The sequence below is a fragment of the Thermobia domestica genome, chromosome 15 (assembly GCF_964235325.1).
Source record: "Thermobia domestica chromosome 15, izTheDome1.hap1.1, whole genome shotgun sequence".
Lineage (NCBI taxonomy): Eukaryota > Metazoa > Arthropoda > Insecta > Zygentoma > Lepismatidae > Thermobia > Thermobia domestica.
The window spans coordinates 189,673,164-189,698,174 of NC_137468.1; the positions used below are offsets into that span (position 1 = coordinate 189,673,164).

General features: G+C 35.6%; 1 protein-coding gene across 5 annotated transcripts in view; it reads left to right on the plus strand.

The window, feature by feature from the left end:
• The window catches only part of LOC145671408 (uncharacterized), a 107,154-nt gene that overhangs the window by 25,546 nt on the left and 56,597 nt on the right, over nt 1-25,011 (plus strand). For 3 of the 5 annotated variants that reach the window (XM_081740564.1, XM_081740561.1, XM_081740563.1), the window contains exon 3: nt 88-20,410. The exons of the other annotated variants lie outside the window; for them this stretch is intronic. In XM_081740564.1, coding sequence (XP_081596690.1) covers nt 88-742 — 655 coding nt within the window. In that variant the 3' untranslated portion in view covers nt 743-20,410. Of the gene's footprint in view, nt 1-87; nt 20,411-25,011 lie in introns of those variants that run through there. 5 annotated transcript variants of the gene reach the window in all.

The following is a 25,011-nucleotide window of genomic DNA, read 5'->3' on the forward strand; positions in this document are numbered from 1 at the left end:
CTGATATATTACGTGCAAGTGATTTAATGTTTTACGTGTTCAGTAGTGTTTATTTTGCGTTTAATTGAGAATTGGAATTTCTTACAGATTCCACCAATACATTCTCTCTAGAAAATGGAAAGCTCTTATTTCAAAAATGGAAATATTTTCTGATCGCGGTGGGAAAACATATAAATGCGATATGTGTCACAAAGAATTTACGCTAAGATCAAAAATGAGAAAACACTTGGTAACTCATTCAAATGTTAAAAGCCATGCTTGTAAGGAGTGTGGAAAAGCATTTAGTCACAAATCTAAATTGGAAATTCACAAGTTAACACACACAGGTGAAAAACCATATACCTGTGAGGTATGCAAAAAGGGTTACAGTCAGAATTCAACTTTGACAAGACACATGTTAAATCATACAAATCAAAAACTTCATACATGTCATGAGTGCGGGAAAAAATTTAATGATAAATCCCATTTGAAAGACCATGTGTTAGCACATATAGGTGAGAAGCCTCATATTTGTCAGGTATGTGGTAAGAGCTTTAGCCATAAATCAAATTTGAGAATTCACTTGGTAATACACACAGGTGAGAAATCTCATTTGTGCCATGTATGTGGAAGAGGATTTAGTCGGAAACCAGATTTGTCGAAACATATCTTTACACATACAGTTGAAAAGCCTTTTAGCTGTCAGCAGTGTGGTAGGGGATTTTACGATAAAGGAAAGTTGAAAGCACATACATGTAAATAGTGTCGGCAAATAAGTTAAGTATGCGAGAGAAGACTTACTACTAAGTAGAATTTGAAAATCAACATAAAAACACGCACACAGATATGGTTTCGTCTTCCTGTCTCAGGCGTGGGAAATCCGGGATGGAAAGTAATGTGGTTTGGATTCCACGCTTCATATAGCCTCGTTCCTTAATGGTACGCAAAAGTCAAACCAAGGCCAAATGTTAATACGCACAGGTGGGGATCTTCGTTGGAATTTGGTGTGTGAGTAGGAATTTATTAATAAGTCTTATTTGAGGATTTACACACGACACAAACATACGCAAACAGATGTAAATCATATAACTGCCTCCCGAGTTGGATTTACTGAGAAATCTCCGTTGTATAGTTTTATTTATATGCAACTTAACTCAATAATTTATGTAACAGCCAATTACCTGTGTAGTGCATTGTGGTGTATTCAGAAACCTCACTTTTTGCTTATTCACTTAACGTTATTTCCAATTTACCTCGAATAGCTCCCTAATTTATATTATTGCTTTTGCATTAGGAAAGAAGATATAAATGCAGATTAAAGTCGAAATTTAGTTGATTAATATTTCTATTTATCTGTTCTGAGAATTGGTAAACAATACGTAGAATATTTTATGATGAGCATAAGGTGTCCTCTATCTTCGGTTATTTATAATTAAACTTTAACGTGCTTACGATTCTAGATTATTCAAACAATAAACTGAGGCTAACACGGTTTTGGAACGGTATATGTTATGATAACAAAGCAAGTATACGGGAGAGTAGCCAAAACCGCACTACTTTTTTATATCAACGGTCTTAATTCGAAACTTTTGAAGAAATTTAAAAAGTGATTTTTTGGTCGACCTTTATAGCTTTCCGATCCTTTCACAGTGATTTCATAACGATATATCAGGTTTCCCAAATCGCATTATGTGAAGCCAAAATCACACCCGCATTTCAATACATGCAAATTTTACAGTAAAGTATGTGGATAAAACAAATTATCTTTTCTTTTGAATATCACATTATTTTATTCATGTTTTATTAATATGAGAAATAATACATCTTTAAAGAAAAAAAATACTACAATGTAAATAACCAAGCACAGAAAAAAACACCTTAGAAATAAGCTACTTAAAAAAATGAAATGAAATTTTTGAGTTTTACGTCCCACGATTATGCCGGTTAGGCTAAAGGAGACGGATAATCTAATTAAGTAGAAATGCAACCTATAATTAAAACAAAAATTATATTTCTGTGATATATCACATTATTTTATCTCAGTGTTGTTAACACCAGCAAGAATATATAATTAAAAGTGAAAATATGGAGATTGTTCATTCAATAAACAATAATCCATAAGTAATGTTGCTCATAATCCTATGAAACCTAAACGTAGCTGTCTTTATGAAAAACACGAACAGCCATACCTTATGTGCATATTTATCTCCTGAAACACTCGCACAAGACTCGTATACCCAGAAAACAAACTATACCATATCTTCGACTAAATTCTGGTGACAAAGAATGCAAAATCAATGTTGTTCATTGATTTCAGTAGCCACGTTTGAAACACTGAGAATATATGGCTCGGATCATCATGATTTGGATGTGCACTTTTTTGGCGTTAAGGCTTCCTGAAGATTAGCACACGGTTCAGAAATATTAGGTCTCCCCGACGTTTGCATTCTCTTGATTGCCTTTGTCGTTCTTCAAGATGTTTTTTGTAAGGACTTGACGGGAAAACTTCTGCTCTCTGTTGCTGTCTGTTGTTAGGCCTACTTCCTCCTACTATTGGACTGGGCAGCGTAATGATTTCATGATCCGTTTTTAGTATGTTTGGCAAATTTTCCGGTTCCACACGCCATCTCACCGCGGTAGTGTCGCAAAAATGTTATCTTTGGAATACAATAATTTCTCTCTATTTCATTTAATTTCACTTTATTTTGCTAATACTCTTTCAAGGCACGATTCATAGACTCCGGAGATCATTTTCCATATTGGCGTATACCCATCTTGTGTGAATTGTACTGAGATAGAAGCCAGGAAAAACAATTATACCACGGAAATCAAAATTGAACTGGTGCGGTTTCGGACACACGGTAGTAGTGTGATTTAGTAAACGATGCCATTTTTTAAAATATATCTGCAATTTTAAAAAGCATAACTTGAGATTGTTACTATAATATTAATGGTATTTTGTTTATTACTTCTTATTGAAACATAAGCTAATTCTCTTACCTTAATCCCTATTCTGCTGTGAAATACCTCCAAAATTAGCAAGGAATGCTTCCATTTTATTGTACTGCAACTGCACGCACAAATAACTTACTGAACGTCGTCACTCTACTGTGCAATTATGGAAGTATGTTAAGGTATTTGATGTAACTACTATATGTCATGTTAGTACCACGGTTCTTTCTAAACAAGGGGTGGTGTGATTTAGAACCAGGTGCGATATCAGGAACTCTCCCCTATTAAATTAAAACATTTATTAACAAATATATATGTGAATGTTTTTTTCTTTAACCCGGGAGAACTCGCACTATTTTTATGACGCGAAAACTCGCAACGGTCTTTTAGATCGATTCTAATAAAAAACATTATAACAAATAGAATGCACATTTTTTTGTTAAAAGATACATATAAGTTTTATATTTAAGGTATGGATATGTAAATATTTAATACCTTTAACAGACTGGTTAGATTTTAAAATGCTACATACTTTTACAGGCAATTTAAAATAATTACATATAATATATCATTATAAACGTATGTCAGGATTAATAAAGTTTAAATTCACAAATCTTTTAAAAAAGTGTTTCATAAACTCAGAAACTTGAAACTATCTGGAAATTAGTTTACAAAATAAATAAAATAGAATAGCGGTAGCTGTCAGTTCTGAGAGTTTTATTCGTGTTTCTCACCTTCAAACCTTACTCATTCCGTTCGTCGCTCGAACCCTCTTCGATGCTGCCACACACGATACATGTAAAGATTGTGTGTTGTCGACAAATGAAAGCCTTACACTGCACACAGAATGTTTTGCTTTTTCGATTTTCCTTTGTGTCACGCAAAGCACATCTTCCTGGAAACTGGATTGATTTCTCGTTCGTTTTCCTCATTCGTTTTTCCCAGAAGTTCTTTCAGTCGGTATCGCACATTCCTTCGGATGTTTTGTACAGTTACAAATACTCCTTGGAGAAGTCTGAGGACAAGTTTTTCAGAAACTCTCTTCAGTGAAGGGTGCTATCTTTAGTGGCCAAAATAATGTACCCATTTATGCCTGCAGTATACAATAAGGAGTTGAAAATTGTCATGCTCCAACGGTTGCTTAGTTTGGAAACTGTGTAGCTTCCCTTCAGTTCATCAAGTACAGCCACTCTCCCTTAGTCAAGTTGTAAAATGTCAATATATGTGTTTGCAGGCCTCACCAGAGCTGGCGTCGATTGTTTCTGTTTCATGCATAGTAGAAAACAACAATACATTTTTGTTCTTTCTGGGTATGTAGGAAACAATCATTGTACCTTCATCACGATATGCAAACATACTACTGGTAGGAGGACTCACTTTAGCATCCAAAATCAAAGGTGATATTTCTTTTTTATTCTTACGGATTGTACCCACGAGAGTTAAATTGTGATATATTGCAAGTGCTTCGGCGAGAGGTATGGACGTGTACCAGTTGTCGGTTGTTATATTATGTCCACTATTAGAAATGGGCTGAATAATCTTTCAACTATACTTTTGGCACTGTTATCAACTTGAAAGGGGTCATTTGGCTGCTTACTACTGTACAATTCCATGTTGTATGAGTAAAACGTACGAGCATCTGCTAGCACGAATAATTTCAAGCCATATTTGGCCGGCTTATTTGGAATATATTGCCTAAAGGTGGATTTCCCACGAAAGGCTTCCAGGCATTCGTAAATAGTAAGATATTCACTGGGAGAATAGTTTGCCATGCACCTTTCTACAAATCCGTCAAATACCTCTCTGATGGCCGCTAGGTTGTCCAAACTCTTCCTTGCTTCACGGTTTGTGATATCGTCAAACGTAATGCTCGCAACAGAATTTGAAACCTGCTCAGGGACATGTTCAGTCTGAACCTTTCAATTCCTGTGCCATCACTAACTCACACGTTCCTTAGATTTGTGTTGCTACATTTCAAAACACCAGCCAAATAAAGAAGACCAATGAGAGCTTTTAGTTCCAGCAAATCTAAAACTTTAGCATCTCGTTCTCTGGAAAATTCTCTTCTATGGCCACTAATCCAAATATTGGTATAGTGTACTACCTTCGCAAGAACATCACCTGGAAAAAATATGTTACAGGAATCCAATGGAGTCGCAACATTTCGAGCGTGATGAATGGGTTCCGGTAAATGTGTTACAATCTTTCTCTTAGCCCTCCTTCCTCTGCCAGCGTTCTTTTTGGGAAAGTAGTTCCATTTAGTTTTTCCTTCTTTTCCTGTGTACTGAAGTGATGTTATGTTTGCATCGAAATAATCTTCTTCAGGTTCACCAGACTGTTCACTGTCAGTATTATTTTCACTTTGTTCCAAATTATCTTCTTCATCCAAGTCACTTGCTGTCAAATCTTCATGAAACAATCTTTTTCTCGCAAAGTCTCTCTCTCTTTGCAGCTCTTTACTCATATCTTCTTTTTCAACACTATCTAACAAACTTACAATTCTTTTCTTATCTTGCTCTTCCATTCTTTGCAAATTTAAAAGTAACTATAGTGAACAAGAGCTTACTGAGTGACACACACACACAAATAGGAAAAGGTTGTAGAATGTAACGCGAGAACTCGCACGGGGTCGAAACGACCGAAAACAAACAGTACAGCTCTCGAATTGTCGTTGACGCAGCGAACAATGTTTACTTGATAATGGAAAGGTAGAGGAAGGTACGAAGAGCAGAGTCACGGCGCGTTTCCGGACAGTGGTACCAACCTAAACACACCTTCGGTCTTTTTCCCGCTATACGAGTCCTCTCGAGTTAAAAGAACTAACAATTTGATTTTAACTACTCGTTCAGCAAAACATGCGTTTATTCTAAAAAAAAAAAAAAAAAAATAACATAACAATTTCGCCAACTATTCAGTTTGGATTTGTCAGACACTATGAACTACACAGGTAGTGACAGATTTGGTATAAGAAACAGCGAAAAAAAAATCCTGAATTCTGATTGTTACTATAGCCTCCTCACAACTAATACCTTTACATCTCACACCAAAAATTATAAAGAAACAAAATTCATTATTTCCTCCGTCCCTGCTGACACTTTATACAATTATTTTTAATAACTAGTCGAATCTAATTTTAAAAAAATAAACTTTATAATTAAACTCTTAGAATATGGATATTAAATATATAAAACAAATACTAAATTAAAAAAATAAACCTAAAAATCGCCTTATTTAATCCTAAAGCCACCCTAATAACTCATTCCATTTTTCATCGATTTTAAGTACAGAGGTCCAGTTCATACCCTACCACCTTCCAATTCAGTAAATCTCTCTTCTTTCCATTTTCTCACCAACTTTCTTATCTCTTGACCCACGGCTTTTACTTTACTTCAATTAGCTGAATATCCAGTGTCTCTTACGTGTTCTTAGACCACATTTATGTCTTTCTCCAACCTAATCTTGTCCTTACGTTGTTTTATTCGCTCTTTCCCCTTTGCCCAATATAGCACACATCACCTGCAGAAACTGAGGCTGCACACTAAATTTAGGTTTTTATTGTTTTCATAAGGTTTCTTTCGACTAACGAGGTTATAAGCAAGAGATATAGAAGAATTTCTTTGGTACGTCATAAATTTAAATGTTAATACTGCTGTTTTCCCTGCTTAGCAGAGATCATGTAATTGCAGCAAAATGGAAGCATTTCTCAACACATAATTTAGCATTGATCTTTAAAGAAGTACGGCTTCATTGTCCTATAATTCTTTCAGGTTACAATTTATCGTAAACAACACCAATTGAAAGAAAGGACCTTATTTATGCCTATATAGTATCATATAACTTCCCAGTTTTGCAGAACATTCAGGTATTTTGTTAATATACGAATGTTCTCCAAGACCGTTTTAGGGTAAGTTTTATGTCTTAACCTACACATTGTCTGTACAATTCGAAAGTGATTCGCAATGAGAACAGCCCGGTCAATATGGGACCTAGTTCAGTGTACAGCCACTAAGGAACAGCACGCTCGGAACATTTCATGAGAATTTCTCTCTCTTTTCTAAGGCAAATAATCGTACTCGTAAAAAAATATTTTCAAAATACCTTTTTCCACTTATTCATATATATTACATTATATAATTTCTATTTCTTTAGAAATGTAAACCTTCCAAAAGTAATAGTTCACAATAGATTGGCATATATTGCTGACTGTCTTAACAAAATTTCTCAGTACGTCCGATTTTTGTCACACAGCAAGTAGGCACTTTACCTCTGTACCGACTCTTGCCATCCCTGCCATACTGTACTAATATATATATATATATATATGCAAAGAAATGATAAAACCCAATCAAATTCCAGTACTTTAATATAGGGAAAGAAAATAGATTTCTTATCAACTAAGTTTAGATTACATTAGCATTTTCAACATAGGGCTTTAGATCATTAACGTTTCGTTTGATCATGTATGATTACGTTGATTACATTTTCTCACCCAGAGAGTATTGAAAGTTCTTCAAATGGTAAAAAAAGTAAAGAAAGAAGATAATTTTGAGGTATAGTGTTTTACTATTTAGGACTTCTAAGATTTCTTAACTAAGACATTATCACCTTCAGAATAACAACTGAATTCACTCTTTTTTAAAAACATTTTTCCGTCCTATGCCAAGATTAGTCGATGTTGCTCGTGACTTGTCTCAACTTTCCTTTTTCGGGAGATCAATTTAACTCGTTGAAATCTAATGACCACAAGACATCAAGTGGCGTTGAAATTTTATGGCCACATACAACTTCACTGGTATATATCCAATAGTCTCTCTTTTACTTGTGTTTAAGGCTAACTGTATTTAGTACAGCAATTGTTTTTGTATTTCCTAGCGTATACACGAAGCATGTAGTAATAACTCTGTATACCCTTTCACAAAGATTGCTACTAGGATTATACAGAATTGAACCAATATCTTGAATTCTAATACTGCATGGACATTGTTTCAACTCATGAGTCCATATGTGTGCGTAATCGTGAATAATGTGTAGTTTCCGATCAACATGAATAATTTCATAGGACGCTGGCAAATAAACTTGAATTTAAGCAACGCAAGAGCTGTAAAATTACTTAACTTGTAACAGCATCGGCCATAACAAAAATATGACTAAATGGTCCAGAATTAGGCAATTGGCCAACTCTGTCCAAATATTTGGTTTTGTGACCTTTTTGGTATCAGAAACACTTTCTTTCTTCCTATTTGAGACTTGACAAAATTGACACTTATGGCATTTCCTCATATATTCTCTGACATAAGGAAAAAAGGTTTCAGGTATATCTGGAGGCTACCTTTGCTGAAGATCTGTGGTAATCGGCATGAAATCCACCCATCTCATCAGTGTAGAAATATTTCATTATAGATATACCACGTCCTTTGGGATGACAATCCTCCATTTTTGGTTTCTTTTGCCGCGGGTCTTCTTCATTGAAATAACGTCCTTAATGCAATATTCATTCCCCTTTGTCCTTCTTGCATAATAACAGGTATGGCAGTGAAACGAGCGGTTTCGGAACCCTGGAAATAGCGAGTTAGGAATGAGAAAACGGGGCTGGTGCAATGTGGACGACAAACCTTTGCTATTTACCCTGATGTTGGTGTTCAGTCGAGATGGCATCATGTACCAGTGAACAACGCGCTTTTATCGGGAATTTGTTTTACAGAATGGCAGCTACGTGGCCGGCAGCGTGTATTTTGTGTTAATTACAATCTCACACTGTGTCATGTCCCAGTTCCGTCGCCGCACGCTTTGAAATTGTAAGTGAACTTTGAGTAAATGAGTCATATGGTGAGAAAGAGGTATGGAAGTGCAAAAGGCGTGTGCACACTAGAGAATTTTGCAAAAGTGAAGAAACCTTCAGTCGAAGTCCCAGGCGTTCTGTTCTGCACGCAAGCATGCTGTGCACATTGACATGTCAGATCGCAGTGTACGGCGAACATTGCACAAGAAACTCCACTATCACCCATACAAAATATAGATATTGCAAAAATGTAGACGACGTCCTAAAGTGATGCTTTTGTCGGGAATTATTGGAACTTATGAACGACAGCTTAGGGCTATGCGACAATTTGACTATGAGCAATGAAGTCAATTTTTGTATGTCAGGCTTTGTTAGCATGCAAAACTTTAGATACTTTACATGAAAATCCTGAAATGCTTCATGAAAAGACCACAGCCAAAAACTGGTAGTGTTGTGCAGCGTATCATGATTCGGAATCATCGGGTCTTATCTTTTTGAAAACGATTTCGGCAATGGTGTTACTAGAAATATCCAACGTTATATTCACATGTTGAACCATTTTCCAGCTTGCTGATCTTCCTGTTACTTCAAACACACTTTTCCAACAAGACGGGGCCACATGTTGTACCTCGCGGATTTCCAGTAACGCGCTACAGAACGCCATTTCTAGCCTCTAATATCCGTTTACCTTTCAGCGAGTTATTTCTTCCTTTGAGGTCATTTGAGATCTAAGATCTTCCGATGTGACCCACCATACATCATTCAGGAACTGAAGGATCAAATTCGGGAGGAAGTTATTCGAAGTTCAGTGCGGTGTTCCAAGATGTGATGTGTAATTTCCGTAACAGGCTTGAAATGTGTATGAAGGAAAATAGGGGCCACCTACGTGATATCCTTTTCAAATGATATATTTTGTACCATGACATGTCTGTACAAGATGTGCAAGTTGTTCAGAAATATTCCATTATAAATTGCAAGCATTGTAAATTCATGTGTTTCTTCTATATAGTTGGTGGAGCTTACAAAATCACCTGTTTCACTACCGCACCTATTATTTTTATTCTCAGAATCTTCTATTTGATGATCTTTCAAAGGTTTACTAAACAAAGATAAACTCAAGAAGTTGGAAAACTTGGTATTAACGTTCTTTTCCTTATATTTATCAAATTCATTATTTGAAGATTTATTGGTGTAAATTCCCACCCAATTATTCGTGCATGAAATAAAATCTGCAAGGAAATTTTGTTTACTTCTATGCTAAATTACTTTAGAGAAATATTTGGTCAACCTTTCAATTAACGTATTTCCATTCCATTCGTATTTCCATTGACGTGTGTAGTTCCTTAAATGTCACGTCACGGAGGAATTATCACAGGACACCTTGAAAAATTTTATGAGATAAACTTCAAATTTTTCTACTGAAAGAAGAAGAGAGCGAAACTCAAGCTCGTATATGCGTTTAAACCAATCTAACGAATATATATTGTTTGAGAATAATGACATGAGTCTTCAATGACCATCATCATCATCATATTGAGAAAATATATTGGCTATTGTGTTGCAAAACTGATTTTTTAATATAGTAGCAGACACTCTATGTTTATCATTAAATGTTATCTGTACAGTTAATGCTAAAGTTTTCCCTTTTCCTTAACACAACAGGAAGAATATGTATTAAACGGTAGTTCACGAAGTAAACCTGAGAATAATAGTGCAATTATAAGCAAAATATGATGTTTCTGAAGTTTGGCGAAAAAATTATACCCGACGATGCAGCACACAAATAATTATATTTACACTTATATATTTTCGTCTTTGTACTGTTGAATCTCAAGTACATTTAAACATAGTAAGAAGCTCTAGAAATCATGGATAAAATCAGTAATGAACAAATAATATACCATATCCTTGCCAAATTAGCGTAGCAGTGAGTCTTATTATATTTTAAGCCGCAAGTACATAGAAAAGTAAAGTAATAAACCATTTCAGCACCTTATTGAAAACGTATACTAATGATAAAGATTGAAACTTACAATACCAAACGGTAATTTATTCGGTGATGTACGTTAACATCGTTCCTGATATCAAGAAATTTGATGTAATATTTTAGTATTTGTATTAGAAATTGTCTTCAGCTATCATTTTGAAATTTGTTTAACGGATACGAATGAATAAAACAGATACTAACTCATATATTTCTCGACATGTTTGATAGCCGGTAAAAAAAAGTAATTTTCGACGAAAGGGCACACACATTAGCAAACTCATTGTATAAAATTTTCAGTTTATCTTAATTTCCTATTTTTAAAAAAACGCGGACACTCTGGTAGATATTTTTGTTGTTAAGAAGGGAGTAAAAACGAATCGATTATGTATTATTATTAGTTAGCCTAACGCTACTTTTATGGCAAGTAGAAAATTTTGAGGGAAATGTACAAAAATGTATTCTGTATTCTGATTCTGATTAAGCTTCTGTATTATTAGATTCTGTATTCTGTACAAGTATTCTGATTAAGCTTGTTCACAGAATTGCATCTAATAGTTTTTACGAGAGTTATTTTTTAACTTTTTTAAAAGTAATTCTTTGGCCTTTAGTATTCTTAACTCCTTCTAGAGGATGTAGTTCGGCAGTTACAAAGAAAATATACGTTGTATTAAATTCTATTTCATGAGAATGTTTTAAATATAAAGTGATAATGAAAGTTATTCGAAAACTTTGGGGGTAAATTCTGTTTCATCAGAATGTTTTAAGTATAAAGTGATAATGAAAGTTATTCGAAAACTTTGGGGGTATGAGTTAATTGTCTAGGAAATTTTAACCCCAGGCTGTGAAAATCAATGAGATCCTTTTAAAAGAAATAAGAAACAACACTTCATGTAAATTGAACCACTTCTAAGTAGATTATTCTGCAAAATTTTTGTACGTGCAGTATGTTCAAAGTTGCAATATGGAATTGATTTAACTTTCTGTTGTCCTGTTCTCCATGGATTGCAACCCTAAGCAAGAGGGTTATGTTGGAACACTGAAGGAGCCTACATTCCAAATTTCATTAACATTTTATAAGTTTTACAGGAGTTATCGTGGAATAGACAGATGGACAGACAAACATAAAAGCCGATCAAATCGAATTGTAAAAGTACGCTAACCAGGCCGTAGCCAGAACAATAAGACTGTGGACAGAGATCATTTAGGGAAGCAGGTAAGACTTCATCATACATTCGTACATACCAACAAATAACGAAGATTTACTGCGGTTGAAGGTGGTTGCAGGAGCGCTGAATTCAACTGACCACGGCCTATCGTTACCGCTCACTTCAATTAAATATGTTTGTTTACAACAACTGTGAGAGACAAGTTAGTTTATAGTAAAATGCAGTTTGTGCGGACACACGAAATTCAACAATTGCAGAAGGAACATATTTAAGCTGAAAGATTTCCTTTATCAGCAGTGAAAATTACTAAGAGAGGTTAATATAAGTTAATATGTTAGTCCTATTTAAAAACTTAAAACGTGTTAAAAAGATGCATAGTACGGTGAAAGTTACTACAAATGAAGTATTATATTAAAAAGATGCAAAGTATGGTGAAAGTTAATAAAAATGAAGTATGATGATATTAAATAGAAAAGAAACTATTTAAATCATATACGCAGTAATATGATATTTGAAGAGCTCCAAGAAGTTTCGTAAAACTCACATAAAACGAAAATGCTCGTTTTTACAAAGCACGGCGCCATTCTCGCTTTCTCTAGAGACTTCTAACCTCTTAACCTACATCGACTTGAACCAGTAGAAGGAAATCTTAAACATCCAAGGAAACTGATTCCACCTCATAAAAATAATTTGGTTTATTTTCTGAAAGATACCGCAAAACATGTTCATAAGGCTGGAATGAAGTTGTTCCGCAACCATTCCTTTCCTCTTAATTCTTTCAACTTCACATACTATATATTTGCAAATTTAAAGATAATATACACTATGCTTTATGGAAATTGAGAATTCTTCAGAAATACAGGAGTATTTTTTTTTTTTTATACCTATAACATGAAGTAGAGTCACACTTATGCTCGAATGAACCTCAAGAAGTACACTTTATTCGAGGGCTTCAAAAATGACATATGCCATATTTAATGAAAACAGCTTAATTTTTAGGGTAGTTATGATTTGTTATTTTTTTACTATTCTAATGAATTTATATCCTTGGATATGACTAATCCGAACCCGAGATAATAAGAGTAATTCTTAACTCTTAAAAGACTCAAGATATTTTTCACAAAATTATTCATGAAACATTTTCATCGACAATGCGAGTAATAACATTTTTTTATCGAGAAAGCAAGCATAAACGTGGGACGTTAAACTGAAATATTTTCTCAATACCGTGACTATTTGAGGCATGAAGCAACAGTTTAAACTGGAATATAAACGTGTGAAGTGCGTTTAAATTTTAATGCTCTCCTGTCGGAAATCAAACCCAGACATTCACTCATTTATTTGCCTTAATCATCCGTCTCCCTTAGCATAATGGGCATAATCGTTGGACGTTAAACTGAAATATTTTCTTTTCAGTACCCTGAGCATATTGTGAGAACATGATGTTTTAACAAACCCCACGAACAAAGGCCATTTCTTTGATCACATACAAAGTTGTTCTCCACAGTGGCAGAGCGTTTACATCTGTTGCAGTGGTCCCTAGTTCGATCTCGAGCAAAGTAAACTTATGGTGGACAACATCATGTTCGTGGGTTTTTACGAGTGTTCCTACTTAGTAACGGAAAGGAGGTCAGGTGGCACAGTGGTAGAGCGCTTAGATTTGGTGTATGGGGTCCCTAGTTCGACCCCCGAATAAGTAGTTTATGGTGCCCTTAGCATAATGAGCATAATCGTGGGACATTAAATAAGTTTGTGGTGGACAACATCGTGTCCGTTGATTGTCTTGGGATACTTCCGCTTCGTTCCATTATATCATTTCACTTTAATCTGAAAGATTTCGTCTCGATTGTTGCACACTTTGTTCTCGTTCAATGTAAATAATATTCTAGAATCTAGTCGTGTTTCTGTGGGTTTTTTTCGGGACACACTCGTTTCCTCCCACTCTTTCATTACATCAAAAGACTTGCTAGGAAGATCTGAAACTGAAATATTGCCAACGAAACGAGAATCTTCTCAGCACGAAAAGAGACAAGACTCGAATCGACAAGTACGTTTTCAGATAACAAAGTGAATTTCTACTGATAAGAAAGTAGAAATTGAATATATTGCATTACATATGGAGGAAACCGACCCTTTGGAAATCCAGCCCAGGATCACTCTCATCACAGGTCCGTGCTTGCTATGAGATAAGCAGGGAAGGCTAAAAGAAGATTTTTTATTATTAGTTGTTCTGCACAGTTGCAGAGCGCTTATACCTGGTTCATGGGTCCCTAGTTCGATCCCCGGATAACATCTTGTTGGTGAGTTTTCACGGGCTACTCTCACATCCTCATTTAAGCAATTATTCAATCATTCATTTGGCTTAATCATCCGTCTCCCTTAGCATAATGGGCATAATCGTGGGACGATAAACTGAATTATTTTCTTTTCAGTACCCCGACCATTTGAGGCATGAACTAACAGTTTAAACTAGAATACAAACAAATGAAATGCGTTTAAATTTCAAAGCTCTCCCTCCGGAAATCGAACCCAGGACCACGGTCAACGCAGGCCCGTGTTAGCTATTGGACCAGCGGGAAAAGCTAAAAAAAGTTTTTTATTACTAGTTGTCCTTGCTACTCCGGCTTACTGTACGCTATAGGTTAAAATTGCTTAACTGTACGTTCCAGTTGTTTACATTTAACTTTCTAAGTTTGTCCACTAACTTGCCTATAGGCTTTTAAGGATTAGCTAGTTCATATAAAGGATTTAGTTTCTAATGTAATTGAAAGTACGTTTCACTTTTAGTAAATTATGTAATTACTTCATTACACTCTAACCATTTAATATTTATTCCATCACTTGTATCCCTTTTTCCCCCTTGAATTGTGATTTCTAGAAGGAAATTTAGATATGAACCTGGGCATCGTATAAAAACTCTTCTCAGCCGGGAGTAGGTGGAGAAACTTAGCAGGAACGGTCGCTATGACCGAATTCTGTAGTCTTGCAACCCTGTTAGGTGCCACCAGTACGCGATAATTGATTCGTCTTTAGTTTGTTTGTTTATAACATGTTGATAATTTAGTGAATACAATGATATAATGAGCTTGAGTCCTCAATTATATGGTCCTGTGTTTTGTCAACCAGTTTGACTGTTAATAAGCTACTGTTTTGAGCAAGGAGAAAAGGCTCTTAATTTAGGTGAGCTAGAATAAGTAACGCTTTAGACGAATGGTTAGAATTGTGGTTTCCTACTGGTTCAAGAGTGAGCCGAAGTCAATTATTCATATTAATCAATAAATCTTATTAAGCTAAACAAATCCCTATTCAATCACAGAGGATAAAGAACCATTTCCAGTTTAAATTTTGATCGTCATTCTGTAAAACGGTCACAGATAACGATGGTTAAGAGAAAGGTAACAAGGAGTTTAATGATGTAAGAATATATATATCGTACTCGTCCTATTCTCTTCACTAAATCTAGAAGGGACAGAAATATGCACTTACAGCTTCAAATGTTTTCATAGAACAAAACAATTCATCTCTTTTAACCCTTTCTTCAAATTGCAAATGGTAGAAATTATTTCTGGTTTTACCGTTGATCATTATAGAGCAAAAACGATATCTAATAGATAACAAGAAACAGTTTTGATGTGAATTTAATTCAGCAAGATTATATTTAAATCTCCGATCTTTATTTTTCCAGGGGACCACATCATGTACAACGGGGGACACTTCTAAATGGTACAGCCATATGGAGATTTACGGCTAAGGTGTACCATTTAGAAGTGTCCCCCGCTGTACAAACCTGTTACATTTTAGATTTGAATATAGCAACAACTGTAAGAGATAAGAAAAGAATCTCACTTGGTCTATGTTAATCATCGTTGAGACCATAAAGTGTTAATTTGTACAATTTTCAGTTCGTTTATAGGATTAACGTATGAGAGAGTTTTCCCAGATATTATTCTTTCGCAGATCCTTAATCTTTTATCTGGCTTTAATTTGTCCTTCTAATCCCACGAAACACGTAGCATGACCTTCCTGGATGTCAATGTGGACTTTTTATAGATTATAGAGTTTCTCCTCTCTAAGATCATGCTTAAGAAAGGTATCCTGTGAATTCTTAAGACAATGAGCGCAAGCTGATTTAGTGGTCATACATATAGATTACGTCTTCGAGAGAGAGACTTGTCATTTAGATTTATTAGTTAAACATGGCATCGTCAATGAATTTATTAACCAAACTTAACGCACCGTCGTTAGTATCTTTTACAAAATTACGGGAATTAGAAATTAATAAACCTATCGTATTGTAGACTGGAAGTTAATTACAACCGTATATGGAAAGAAGGTTTGTGTGACATTTAAAGCAGGACAAAAAGTGACTCTACCAGGATGCTTTACTGAAAGAGTAGAAGCAGATCATGGTGCATTATTATCATATTTGCAAAGTGGAAACTTATGTTTAATATACAAAGGAAAAAGGTTAATTTAACGTGCCATAGCATGCACGATATTGAATTCAATGAGCTGGTCACATCGTAAGTTTATGGATATGTACAAATAAGATAAAACATGATTATTGACTTCTTCATTCTCTTCCTTTCCCCTTCATGTGTGCTTAGAGAAACATGTATTTATAGTGACATTATTCTGTGCTGTTCAGCTATTGGAGTAACATGTCTATGAGTATTTGTACATCAACTATGGTAACTAAGAAAGAGTGTTCGTTGTTAAATGTTCAACATGGTCTTAGTTCAATGAAAACAAATTAATTTGTATTGGACTGAATAGTAATACATTTGAGCCAGTGATTCGTATTGGTAAAAGACTTGTGTTTGGAGTGAAGTTAAATTTGTCGGAGTAGGAAAAACTTGTACACTTGATCCCATTTGTTTCGGACTATGTAAATTCTCATGTGAAAATTACATTTATAAATTCTCTTGGACGAAATAATGAACCTGTGATGCCAAACCTAATGGGTGAAAAAATAGTGGTGTTAGAGAAAACAGGAACACTTCATGCTCTTCGAAACAGTGTGTACTTAAATCCAAGCTAATGGTTTCATTTCGTAGAAATATTACCGTGTATTGAATATGCTGTGAACAACAGTAAAGCTTACAGTGATGTGGAACGTGAATATTTTGGGTTTCGTACAGAGACTATTTGCATTTATGTAGAATCGCAATGTCTTGCATGTACTGGAGTTGAGGGAATTCATACCAGTGTGGATAAACAAAGTATTAATAAAAGAATGAGCATTAGTTTTCCGAATGTGTCTCTTGCTTTGAAGAACGACGGTGATGATGAACGACATTGATGTTGAAAAATTAAAATTGGAAATGAAAGTATTATGTAAACAAAAAATCACAGAAGGAATGAGGGATGAATTATTTATTTGACAGGATTCAAACAGCCATGGTGGTGGGAAACTGATACTAAACCTTTGGAGGGTATCGATAAGATTGATATGTATTGATAAAAAAGAAAAAATATCTTTCAGTCTAGTGATTTTAGTGAAAGTGATATATTTTATGAAGTAAATTGAGTGACAAGATCATGTAAAGGATGTTTCACTGCCTGAAAATATGCATTATCAAGTTTTCTATTCCATTAGTGAAATGGAACACGCAAAGAAAGAAAACATTTTTCAGTCTAGTGATTTTATTGAAAGAGATACATTTTATACATTTCTGAAAATATTTCATTAATTAGTTCAGTAATATTTTACGTTCTATGGGAAAAAAAAACGTATTTGAGTTCATTATTTGTAGTATCTAATTTAAGTATACGCTTTTCTTAAATTTCAAAACTAAAAGAGATAATTAATTAATGAAATGCTTATTACTTTTGCACCATCATCATACTTTACTAATCATGTTCATCATTGAAAAAATACACTATCATAAGCTTTTGATTCGGTTGTGTTGATTTGTGTTTTAATGTCCTATATATCGGCGATGCTATATGAGACGTAGATCTACTACTGCTAATTAACGTGGAATCCAAACCATAGGAGTTCTCAGACGAAATCGAACCCTGGCTCTCCCACGTTAAAGGAACGTACGCTAACCGTTTATCCACAAGGGAGATCTTTAAGTTTTGTGTAAGGAGACTCGATGGTAAATCACTTTGCACACTTCTATTGCTAAGTCATGATACCAAATAAAAAATGATGTCAGCAATAAAAATCTATTTGAAGAGAGAGAGAGAACTATTGGTTTCGAATCGATCTTGTGTGTGTTTTTCCAGAATTCATGTTCGTTTGTTATTGTTTTGATAAGATGTGAGTGACTATGAAAGAAGTAATGAAATTAAACATATTGAAGGAAACAGGAGAATCTTAAGAAAACCCACGAACACGATATTGCCATTTATGAATAAAATATTATCGTAAGTTGGATTTCTCAGACATGAGAGTGCTTCGTGAACCCGGGACCAATGTGATGAGACGTTTATAAATACATCATATTTTATTTATAAATGCGGCTGCTGATAAGACGTAAGGAAGCGCTAATTCCGAAGTAGATACTTTTTTAATTTACAGATGGAAATAAAAATAATATTTCATTTTTTCTTTTCAAATTCTGAAGATCTTTCATTTGTGAGTCTTTGATATGATTCATGGATAAGTAAGTTTGTGGTGATAGATATAAACTAAATACAAACAATTTATATAAACTTTTGCATCCAGAGAAAAAGGACGAAAAGTGTTATGAATCTTCATATCTCATTAATCTTGTTTAATACTTACAACGAGGGACGTGAATACGAATTAATTTCGATGAAGGAGATGTCCACATTAGAAAAGCCAGAATGTTAAGGAATGGTGGGATCGGACCCTGAACACACCTTTACATCACAGCAAACGAAAAACAGGAATGAACATGAATTGTACCTCAAATGTAGTGTACGGACTCGGGTTCAATCCCAGCTCCCGTCAAGTTAACTTTGTGATGTACAAACATCGTGTGTGTGTGGGTAACGTTTATGTTTCTATTCCATAGAGTTTTTTCTTAACTTCTTATTCAAAGATCCACAAAATAGGTTATTTCTTATTTAAATGTTTCTTTCGGCATTCCTACTCTGTCTTTGTTTCAAAATCACGTTCACATTTTTTGTCTTACCTAATAACTATCGAGATATAAAAGTAGAAACAAAATGCACTAATGCAGGAATTGAAATACTTGCTAGGAAGATCTCAAGCTGAAGCCTCAAAATACTATTACTAGGGTAAACTAGTATTGCCAACGAAACGAGGAACTTCTCGGCATAAAAAGAGACGTCTTAAATCGACAAGTACATTTTCAAGTTCGAGACGATATAGAAACATCCGAGATTTATAGGCAACACTAGTTCACCGAAGTTTTAGATCTTAAATACTGTTTTAATGTTACATGAGTCATGTATAAAACTATAAATTAACACGATGAATAACATTTGTCAAAGTTTCAAAATACACTAATCACTGCTCAATACACTCCAATAATAAATGCATCACCGTCTGTATATTTTATCACACTCTGCGTGGACCTCTAGTAAAGCAAATGAATACTGATAACTTCTGGATGAAATCAGGACATACATTTTGTACTTTAAAATTTCCAAAACGAGACGAGGCGAAAAAAGTTGCGAAAGGATACTGATAACTTCTAGATGAAATCAAGGTATACATTTTGTATTTAGATTTCCCAAAAAAGGAGACGAGTCGACAAAAGTTTGTGAGAATGGAGGCGGGATAGAATAATTCGAGAAACAAGATCAGACGAGACTTCTACAAAAATTTATGAGTAGGTCCACCGTCGGACTGACCTTCATGGTCATAGAAAAGGGGCTCCATTCTGTTTGCCCTGTTTTAAATTATGGCTATAATTTTTCTCAAAAATCGGATGGTGCCCGCTAAATCATGTAATATGGCAACCCTACTTGGAAGCGCAAGATACCACACACAGTTTTGTCTTCCATTCCACATTTCTATAGTTCTCTCTTATGACCTTATTACGAACCTTCATATAGTTCAACATTTAATCTTGTTTTCCTCAATATTTAATTATCATACCACCTCAGAAATCGATTCCAGGATCAAGATAATGAGACTTTTCTAAAGTAACTGTTATTTATGATTAGGAGGTCGATTCTGTACGGAATACGCAAGATCTTGAGGGTTCTCTCGTTTTATTAACTGAAAGCAGAGATTTCATGTTATTAATCAGTTAAAAGTCTTTTGTCGTCACGATTTCTGTTAAGGGGACAGACTATTAAGTGATTTTCAAAAGCTAAAAATTTTTCTTTTGCTAGTTTTTCGTAAGTGAAAAGAGGTAATGAAATGTAACTTACCTCAGTAATACAAAATGTTATTCTACACCCGAAAGTATTTTCGATGTTGCCATCCATAGAAATTACAGTGTGACCAGAATTTGAATTACCCCAAATTCTAGGTTATACCAGCGACTAGAAAAATGAACTCAAACGGTAATTGATGACTTATTATGCTGCTTGTGTTCCTTGTTAACTACTTTTTAAATAATATTTGTATTTATATTGTAATAAAGAATACAAATTAAATCACTTTTAATTATCACTAGAATTAAAACACAAATATTAGTATCAGTAGAATTAAAACACTACGTTTGAAGAAAAATCATGCAATGCGATATTCACCTTAGAGGACAGTCTGTTAACAAATCCTATTCCCATGGACACTTACAAGTGATTTCATGAGAACTCCAACACCAAATTAGATGTAGCAAATACTTCAATGGAAGACTAGCCCCTCAGCAACTGCAGACTTTGAATTTGACTTCCAGAGAATGCAATGCAATGGGAAGCACATGAAAGGGCTATGTATATCCGTCTAATTGACTGAAATTTTGATGCTTTGGTGATTAGCGCGGATGCCATACATACAGTCCTAAGCTCGATTCCCGTTGAATACGAAATATATTTTCTTATTTTTACGTTTTAATACCACTTTGTTCAGGTTTAGGGAGTTCGATCATATATTCAACCATTAACACATCTTTCCTAAGCTCGATTTACGTAATTTCTTACTTGGTCTATCTGCAAAAGCGGTAACACATTATTTACATAGTCATGTTATTTCAGTAGACGATCAAGAGAGACTAATGCTACTATGCATACAGATATCTGCGCACGCATGCACGGGAAGAGGAAAATCGTGTTTCATCTTGTTTATACATGTCCCATACACTTACGAAGAACCACGGTCTTACGTTCGATTCCGGTGAGAGAACTTTCAAAATGAAAGCATATTTAGGGTCCGAGTTCGATTCTCGGTGAGAAAGCATTGAATATTTTAAAACATTAAGTTAATTCGATCCTTTCTGTCGTGAAACGAAAATCAATGCGAAGTGCTATATACATGAAATTCTGTTTTCATGCAAGGACTAATTCAACTCTAAATCGTGAAGTACCAAATTCGATCCCAGTTCCCACCAAAATGAATTTTTGTGCACAAAAACCTTAAATCGTAAGTTAACGAAGTTACAATCAAGGTTAGTTGTCTGCTTCACTTTCACTCCCCCAAATAATAATAATAATAATGTGATGCTGTAATTTTACGTTTGTTATTTACGCCCTAAGTTCTATTTCCGTTGAAAGCAAAACATTTTCTTTTTTGCGTCTTAATATCACTTTGTTCAGCATTAAGTAATTCCATTATACATACATACAACTATTAACACATCTTTCCTATGCTCGTTTAACGTAATTTCATACCTGGTCTATCTGCAAAAGTCATATATATTTTTATGTGGAAGCTTCTTTGAAATAAAATTCTAATCTACATGTGGGCACTGAGGCTCAGTGATAGAGTGATCACCTCGAGTTGAATTAATTTTATGGTGGACAACACCGTGTTCATACATTCTCACGGGGCGTTCGATTATACATACAACCATTAACACATCTTTCCTAAGCTCGATTAACGTAATTTCATACTTCGCCTATCTGCAAAAATATCTTTGATTACTAATTAACACATCTTTACTTACATGGGGGACTTGATTCAATTCTCGATGAAAGAAAGAGAGAGAGAGAGAGCATCGAACACTTGAAAGCATTATAGTGATTCGAAATGAGCTTCGAACGAGAACTATAGCATGAGACCCAAAACCCAATCAATATATATATATATATATATATATATATATATATATATATATATACAGGGTGTTTAATAAGTAATGGTCATAAATTAAACCGTAGGTAGTACACGCCAAAACTAACAAAAAAGTCTTAGTAAACATGTGTCCGAAAACACTTCGTAACAGAGATAGGGGCTGTCGAAAGTGTGAGAAAATGAAGTTTAGGGACGAATGTTGAAAGCTTGAAAAGATACAAAATGGCGGACAATGTTTACGTGCCGTGTGTAGTTGCATAGCCAGCAAGAAATAAGAGAGGCAATCGAAGTGTGGTGATGTACGTTGTAAATGGCTCTAGATGCAAGACACTGATGAGGCATTATGTGCTAAGCAGTTAACGTAACGAATATCTGCAAACTGGATTGAAATGGGAAAAGCATGACAACATTCGAGTATGTAAAAGGCGAATCTCAAACATTCCGCATGTTGAACGCTTAAGTGTATTACAACAAGCAGAAAATGATGGACATGTGTTTGTCCATATCAACAAATAGAAATCGTCATGGTAATGTGTACAGTACTAATCATAAGGTAAACAGTAAATACTCAGATGTGTAACCACAGAAGAGATGCATGAGAAATTAACTTACCTCTATCATTAAAGTAAATGTTGGAAGTGTCGTCCATTCATGCGAATGCATGCTCGTACCCGTCTTCCCAAAGATCCATGTACTCGTGATAACATGTCGGCATCCTGTTGAATATGTCCGCAACATTGTTCCACCCTTTGTCGAAGGTCTTCTAATGTTGCCACAGGGGTAGAATAAACTTGCGATTTCACATGGCCCCAGAGAAAAAATCTAAAGGATTTAAGTCCGGGAGCGCGGTGGCCAAGCAATAGGATCCCCCGTCCTATCAACTTTCGTCCGAATCGGGCATGTACATGTTCTCTGACACGGTTAAAGAAATGTGCTGGCGTTCCATCATGCATAAACCACAGTCGCTGATGCCTATCGAGAGGTATATCTTCGAGTAGAAGCGACAAATCGTGTTGGAGAAATCGCAAATATGAGATCCCAGTTAATGCATTAAGAAGAAAGAATGGTCCTACGACCTGATCACCTAAGAGTGCTACCTACAAATTTAAGGAAAACCTACGCTGATGTCCTACCTCCACTGTTGCATGTGGATTCGCAGGGGCCCATACATGAGAATTGTGAAAATTTACAATGCCATGCCGGGTGAATTGTGCTTCATCAGTAAATAGGACGTCATCAGTGAAATGAGGATTGCCAGTAATTTGTCTGCGAAGCCACTGATAAAACCGCATTCTCGTCGGAAAGTCTGTGGGGGTCAGACGTTGGACACGTTGCAGATGGTATGGGTACAACCGCTGTTCATGTAGAATGTGCCATACGAGAGCATTGGATACGCGTTCGGCAGTCCCATACGTCTTGTGCTCGTTCATGGGTTTTCGTCTACTGCCTGTAGCACGCGTTCTTCTAATTCAGGGTACGTACTGTCCTTGGCCTTCCCGGCCTAGAACAATGTGTAAAGCTCCCATGTTCTCGTAGCCGCTGATGTATTCTAATTAATATTCTTCGGTCTGGTTGCAGTCTCGTAGGGAAAGTCTCGCGATATAACCTAGCGGCTTCTATCGCATTCCCGTTTGCTTTGCTGTACATAAAGTGCATGTCAGCATACTCAATATTACTGTACATTGTATCAATGGCAAGGTAAACAATATTTTAGCAACACACTAATAGCACTAATTAACACTGCACAATAGTATCCCATGGCTTTGTAACACTAATGAAACTATTGCACTGTTCCCCGCAATACGGTGAAGTAAGTACATCCACAACACTGTAAAGGCACGCGCATTTGACACCTCTTCAACACACAGAACAACTACATTCGCTGTAGGCGAGAAAGACAAGTGAAGACAACGAACCTCTACACTTTGAATCATTCTCCCAAGCGACTTCTCCAGTACGACGAAAGCATGTAGACTTGTAGCAGAGCCCTTCAGGCAACATAATAAACAAACATGGAAAGGCAAGCGTGTTTCCAATTCACGTTTGTAATCCAACCAATGTAGTGTTCTTCCATTCCATATTTCCTGGCTTAGCAGCTGATTGACAAGAACTGCGTGCACAGTTTTTTTCTTTACGTATACGTACAGGGGAGGAACCAAATGAGCAAACTACAGGCGCTCGATTGATTAGTTATTGTTGCTTTAAACGAGCTTAGGAGCTTCGAAGGACGGGACCTACGATTTGGAAAATCTGGGATCAGAACCACTGCATTCAGTGGGCACTTCACCGCATTTGAACCCGCAACATCATGCACCCAAGGTGAGCACAACGTCTGTTGCAACACCGATTCAGTATTTCCAGCTGGCTTGCATGTTCTACCAGTGTTCCTTTCGGCCATTCCATTCATTTTCGCACATCGTTTGTTTTACCTTGGTACTGGTACAGTAAAGGAATACTCTGTACATGTGCATTTGTCTTAGGAATGTGCTCTGAAGTAGTTCACAACATGCACTACCACCTTTCTTCGATTGCCTCTCTCATTTCCTGCTGGTTATGCAACTACACACGGCACGTAAACATTGTCCGCCATTTTGTATCTTTTCAAGCTTTCAACCTGGTACCACGACTTATGAATTACTGGTGGATTGACTTGCCCACGATGTTCATCTCTAGCCCCCTTTCCGTGGACAGTTTTCCGGGAATCCCTCCGTTTCTTTGGGAAATCCCTTGCGCGTGCATTGCAGAGTTATCAACCATGCATTTCTGCATAGCGCAGGTCTGACTTCGATAGTCATTCATTAGACCGCCCTCTGTTCGATTCATAGTTTTTGAGATATTCGTCTCTAAACTACATTTTCCCACACTTTCGACAGCCCCTATCTCCGTTACGAAGCGTTTTCGGACGCATGTTTACTAAGACTATTTGTTAGTTTTGGCGTGTACTATTTACGGTTTAATTTATGACCATTAGTTATTAAACACCTATATATATATATATACAATACTATAACACATAGCAACTGCC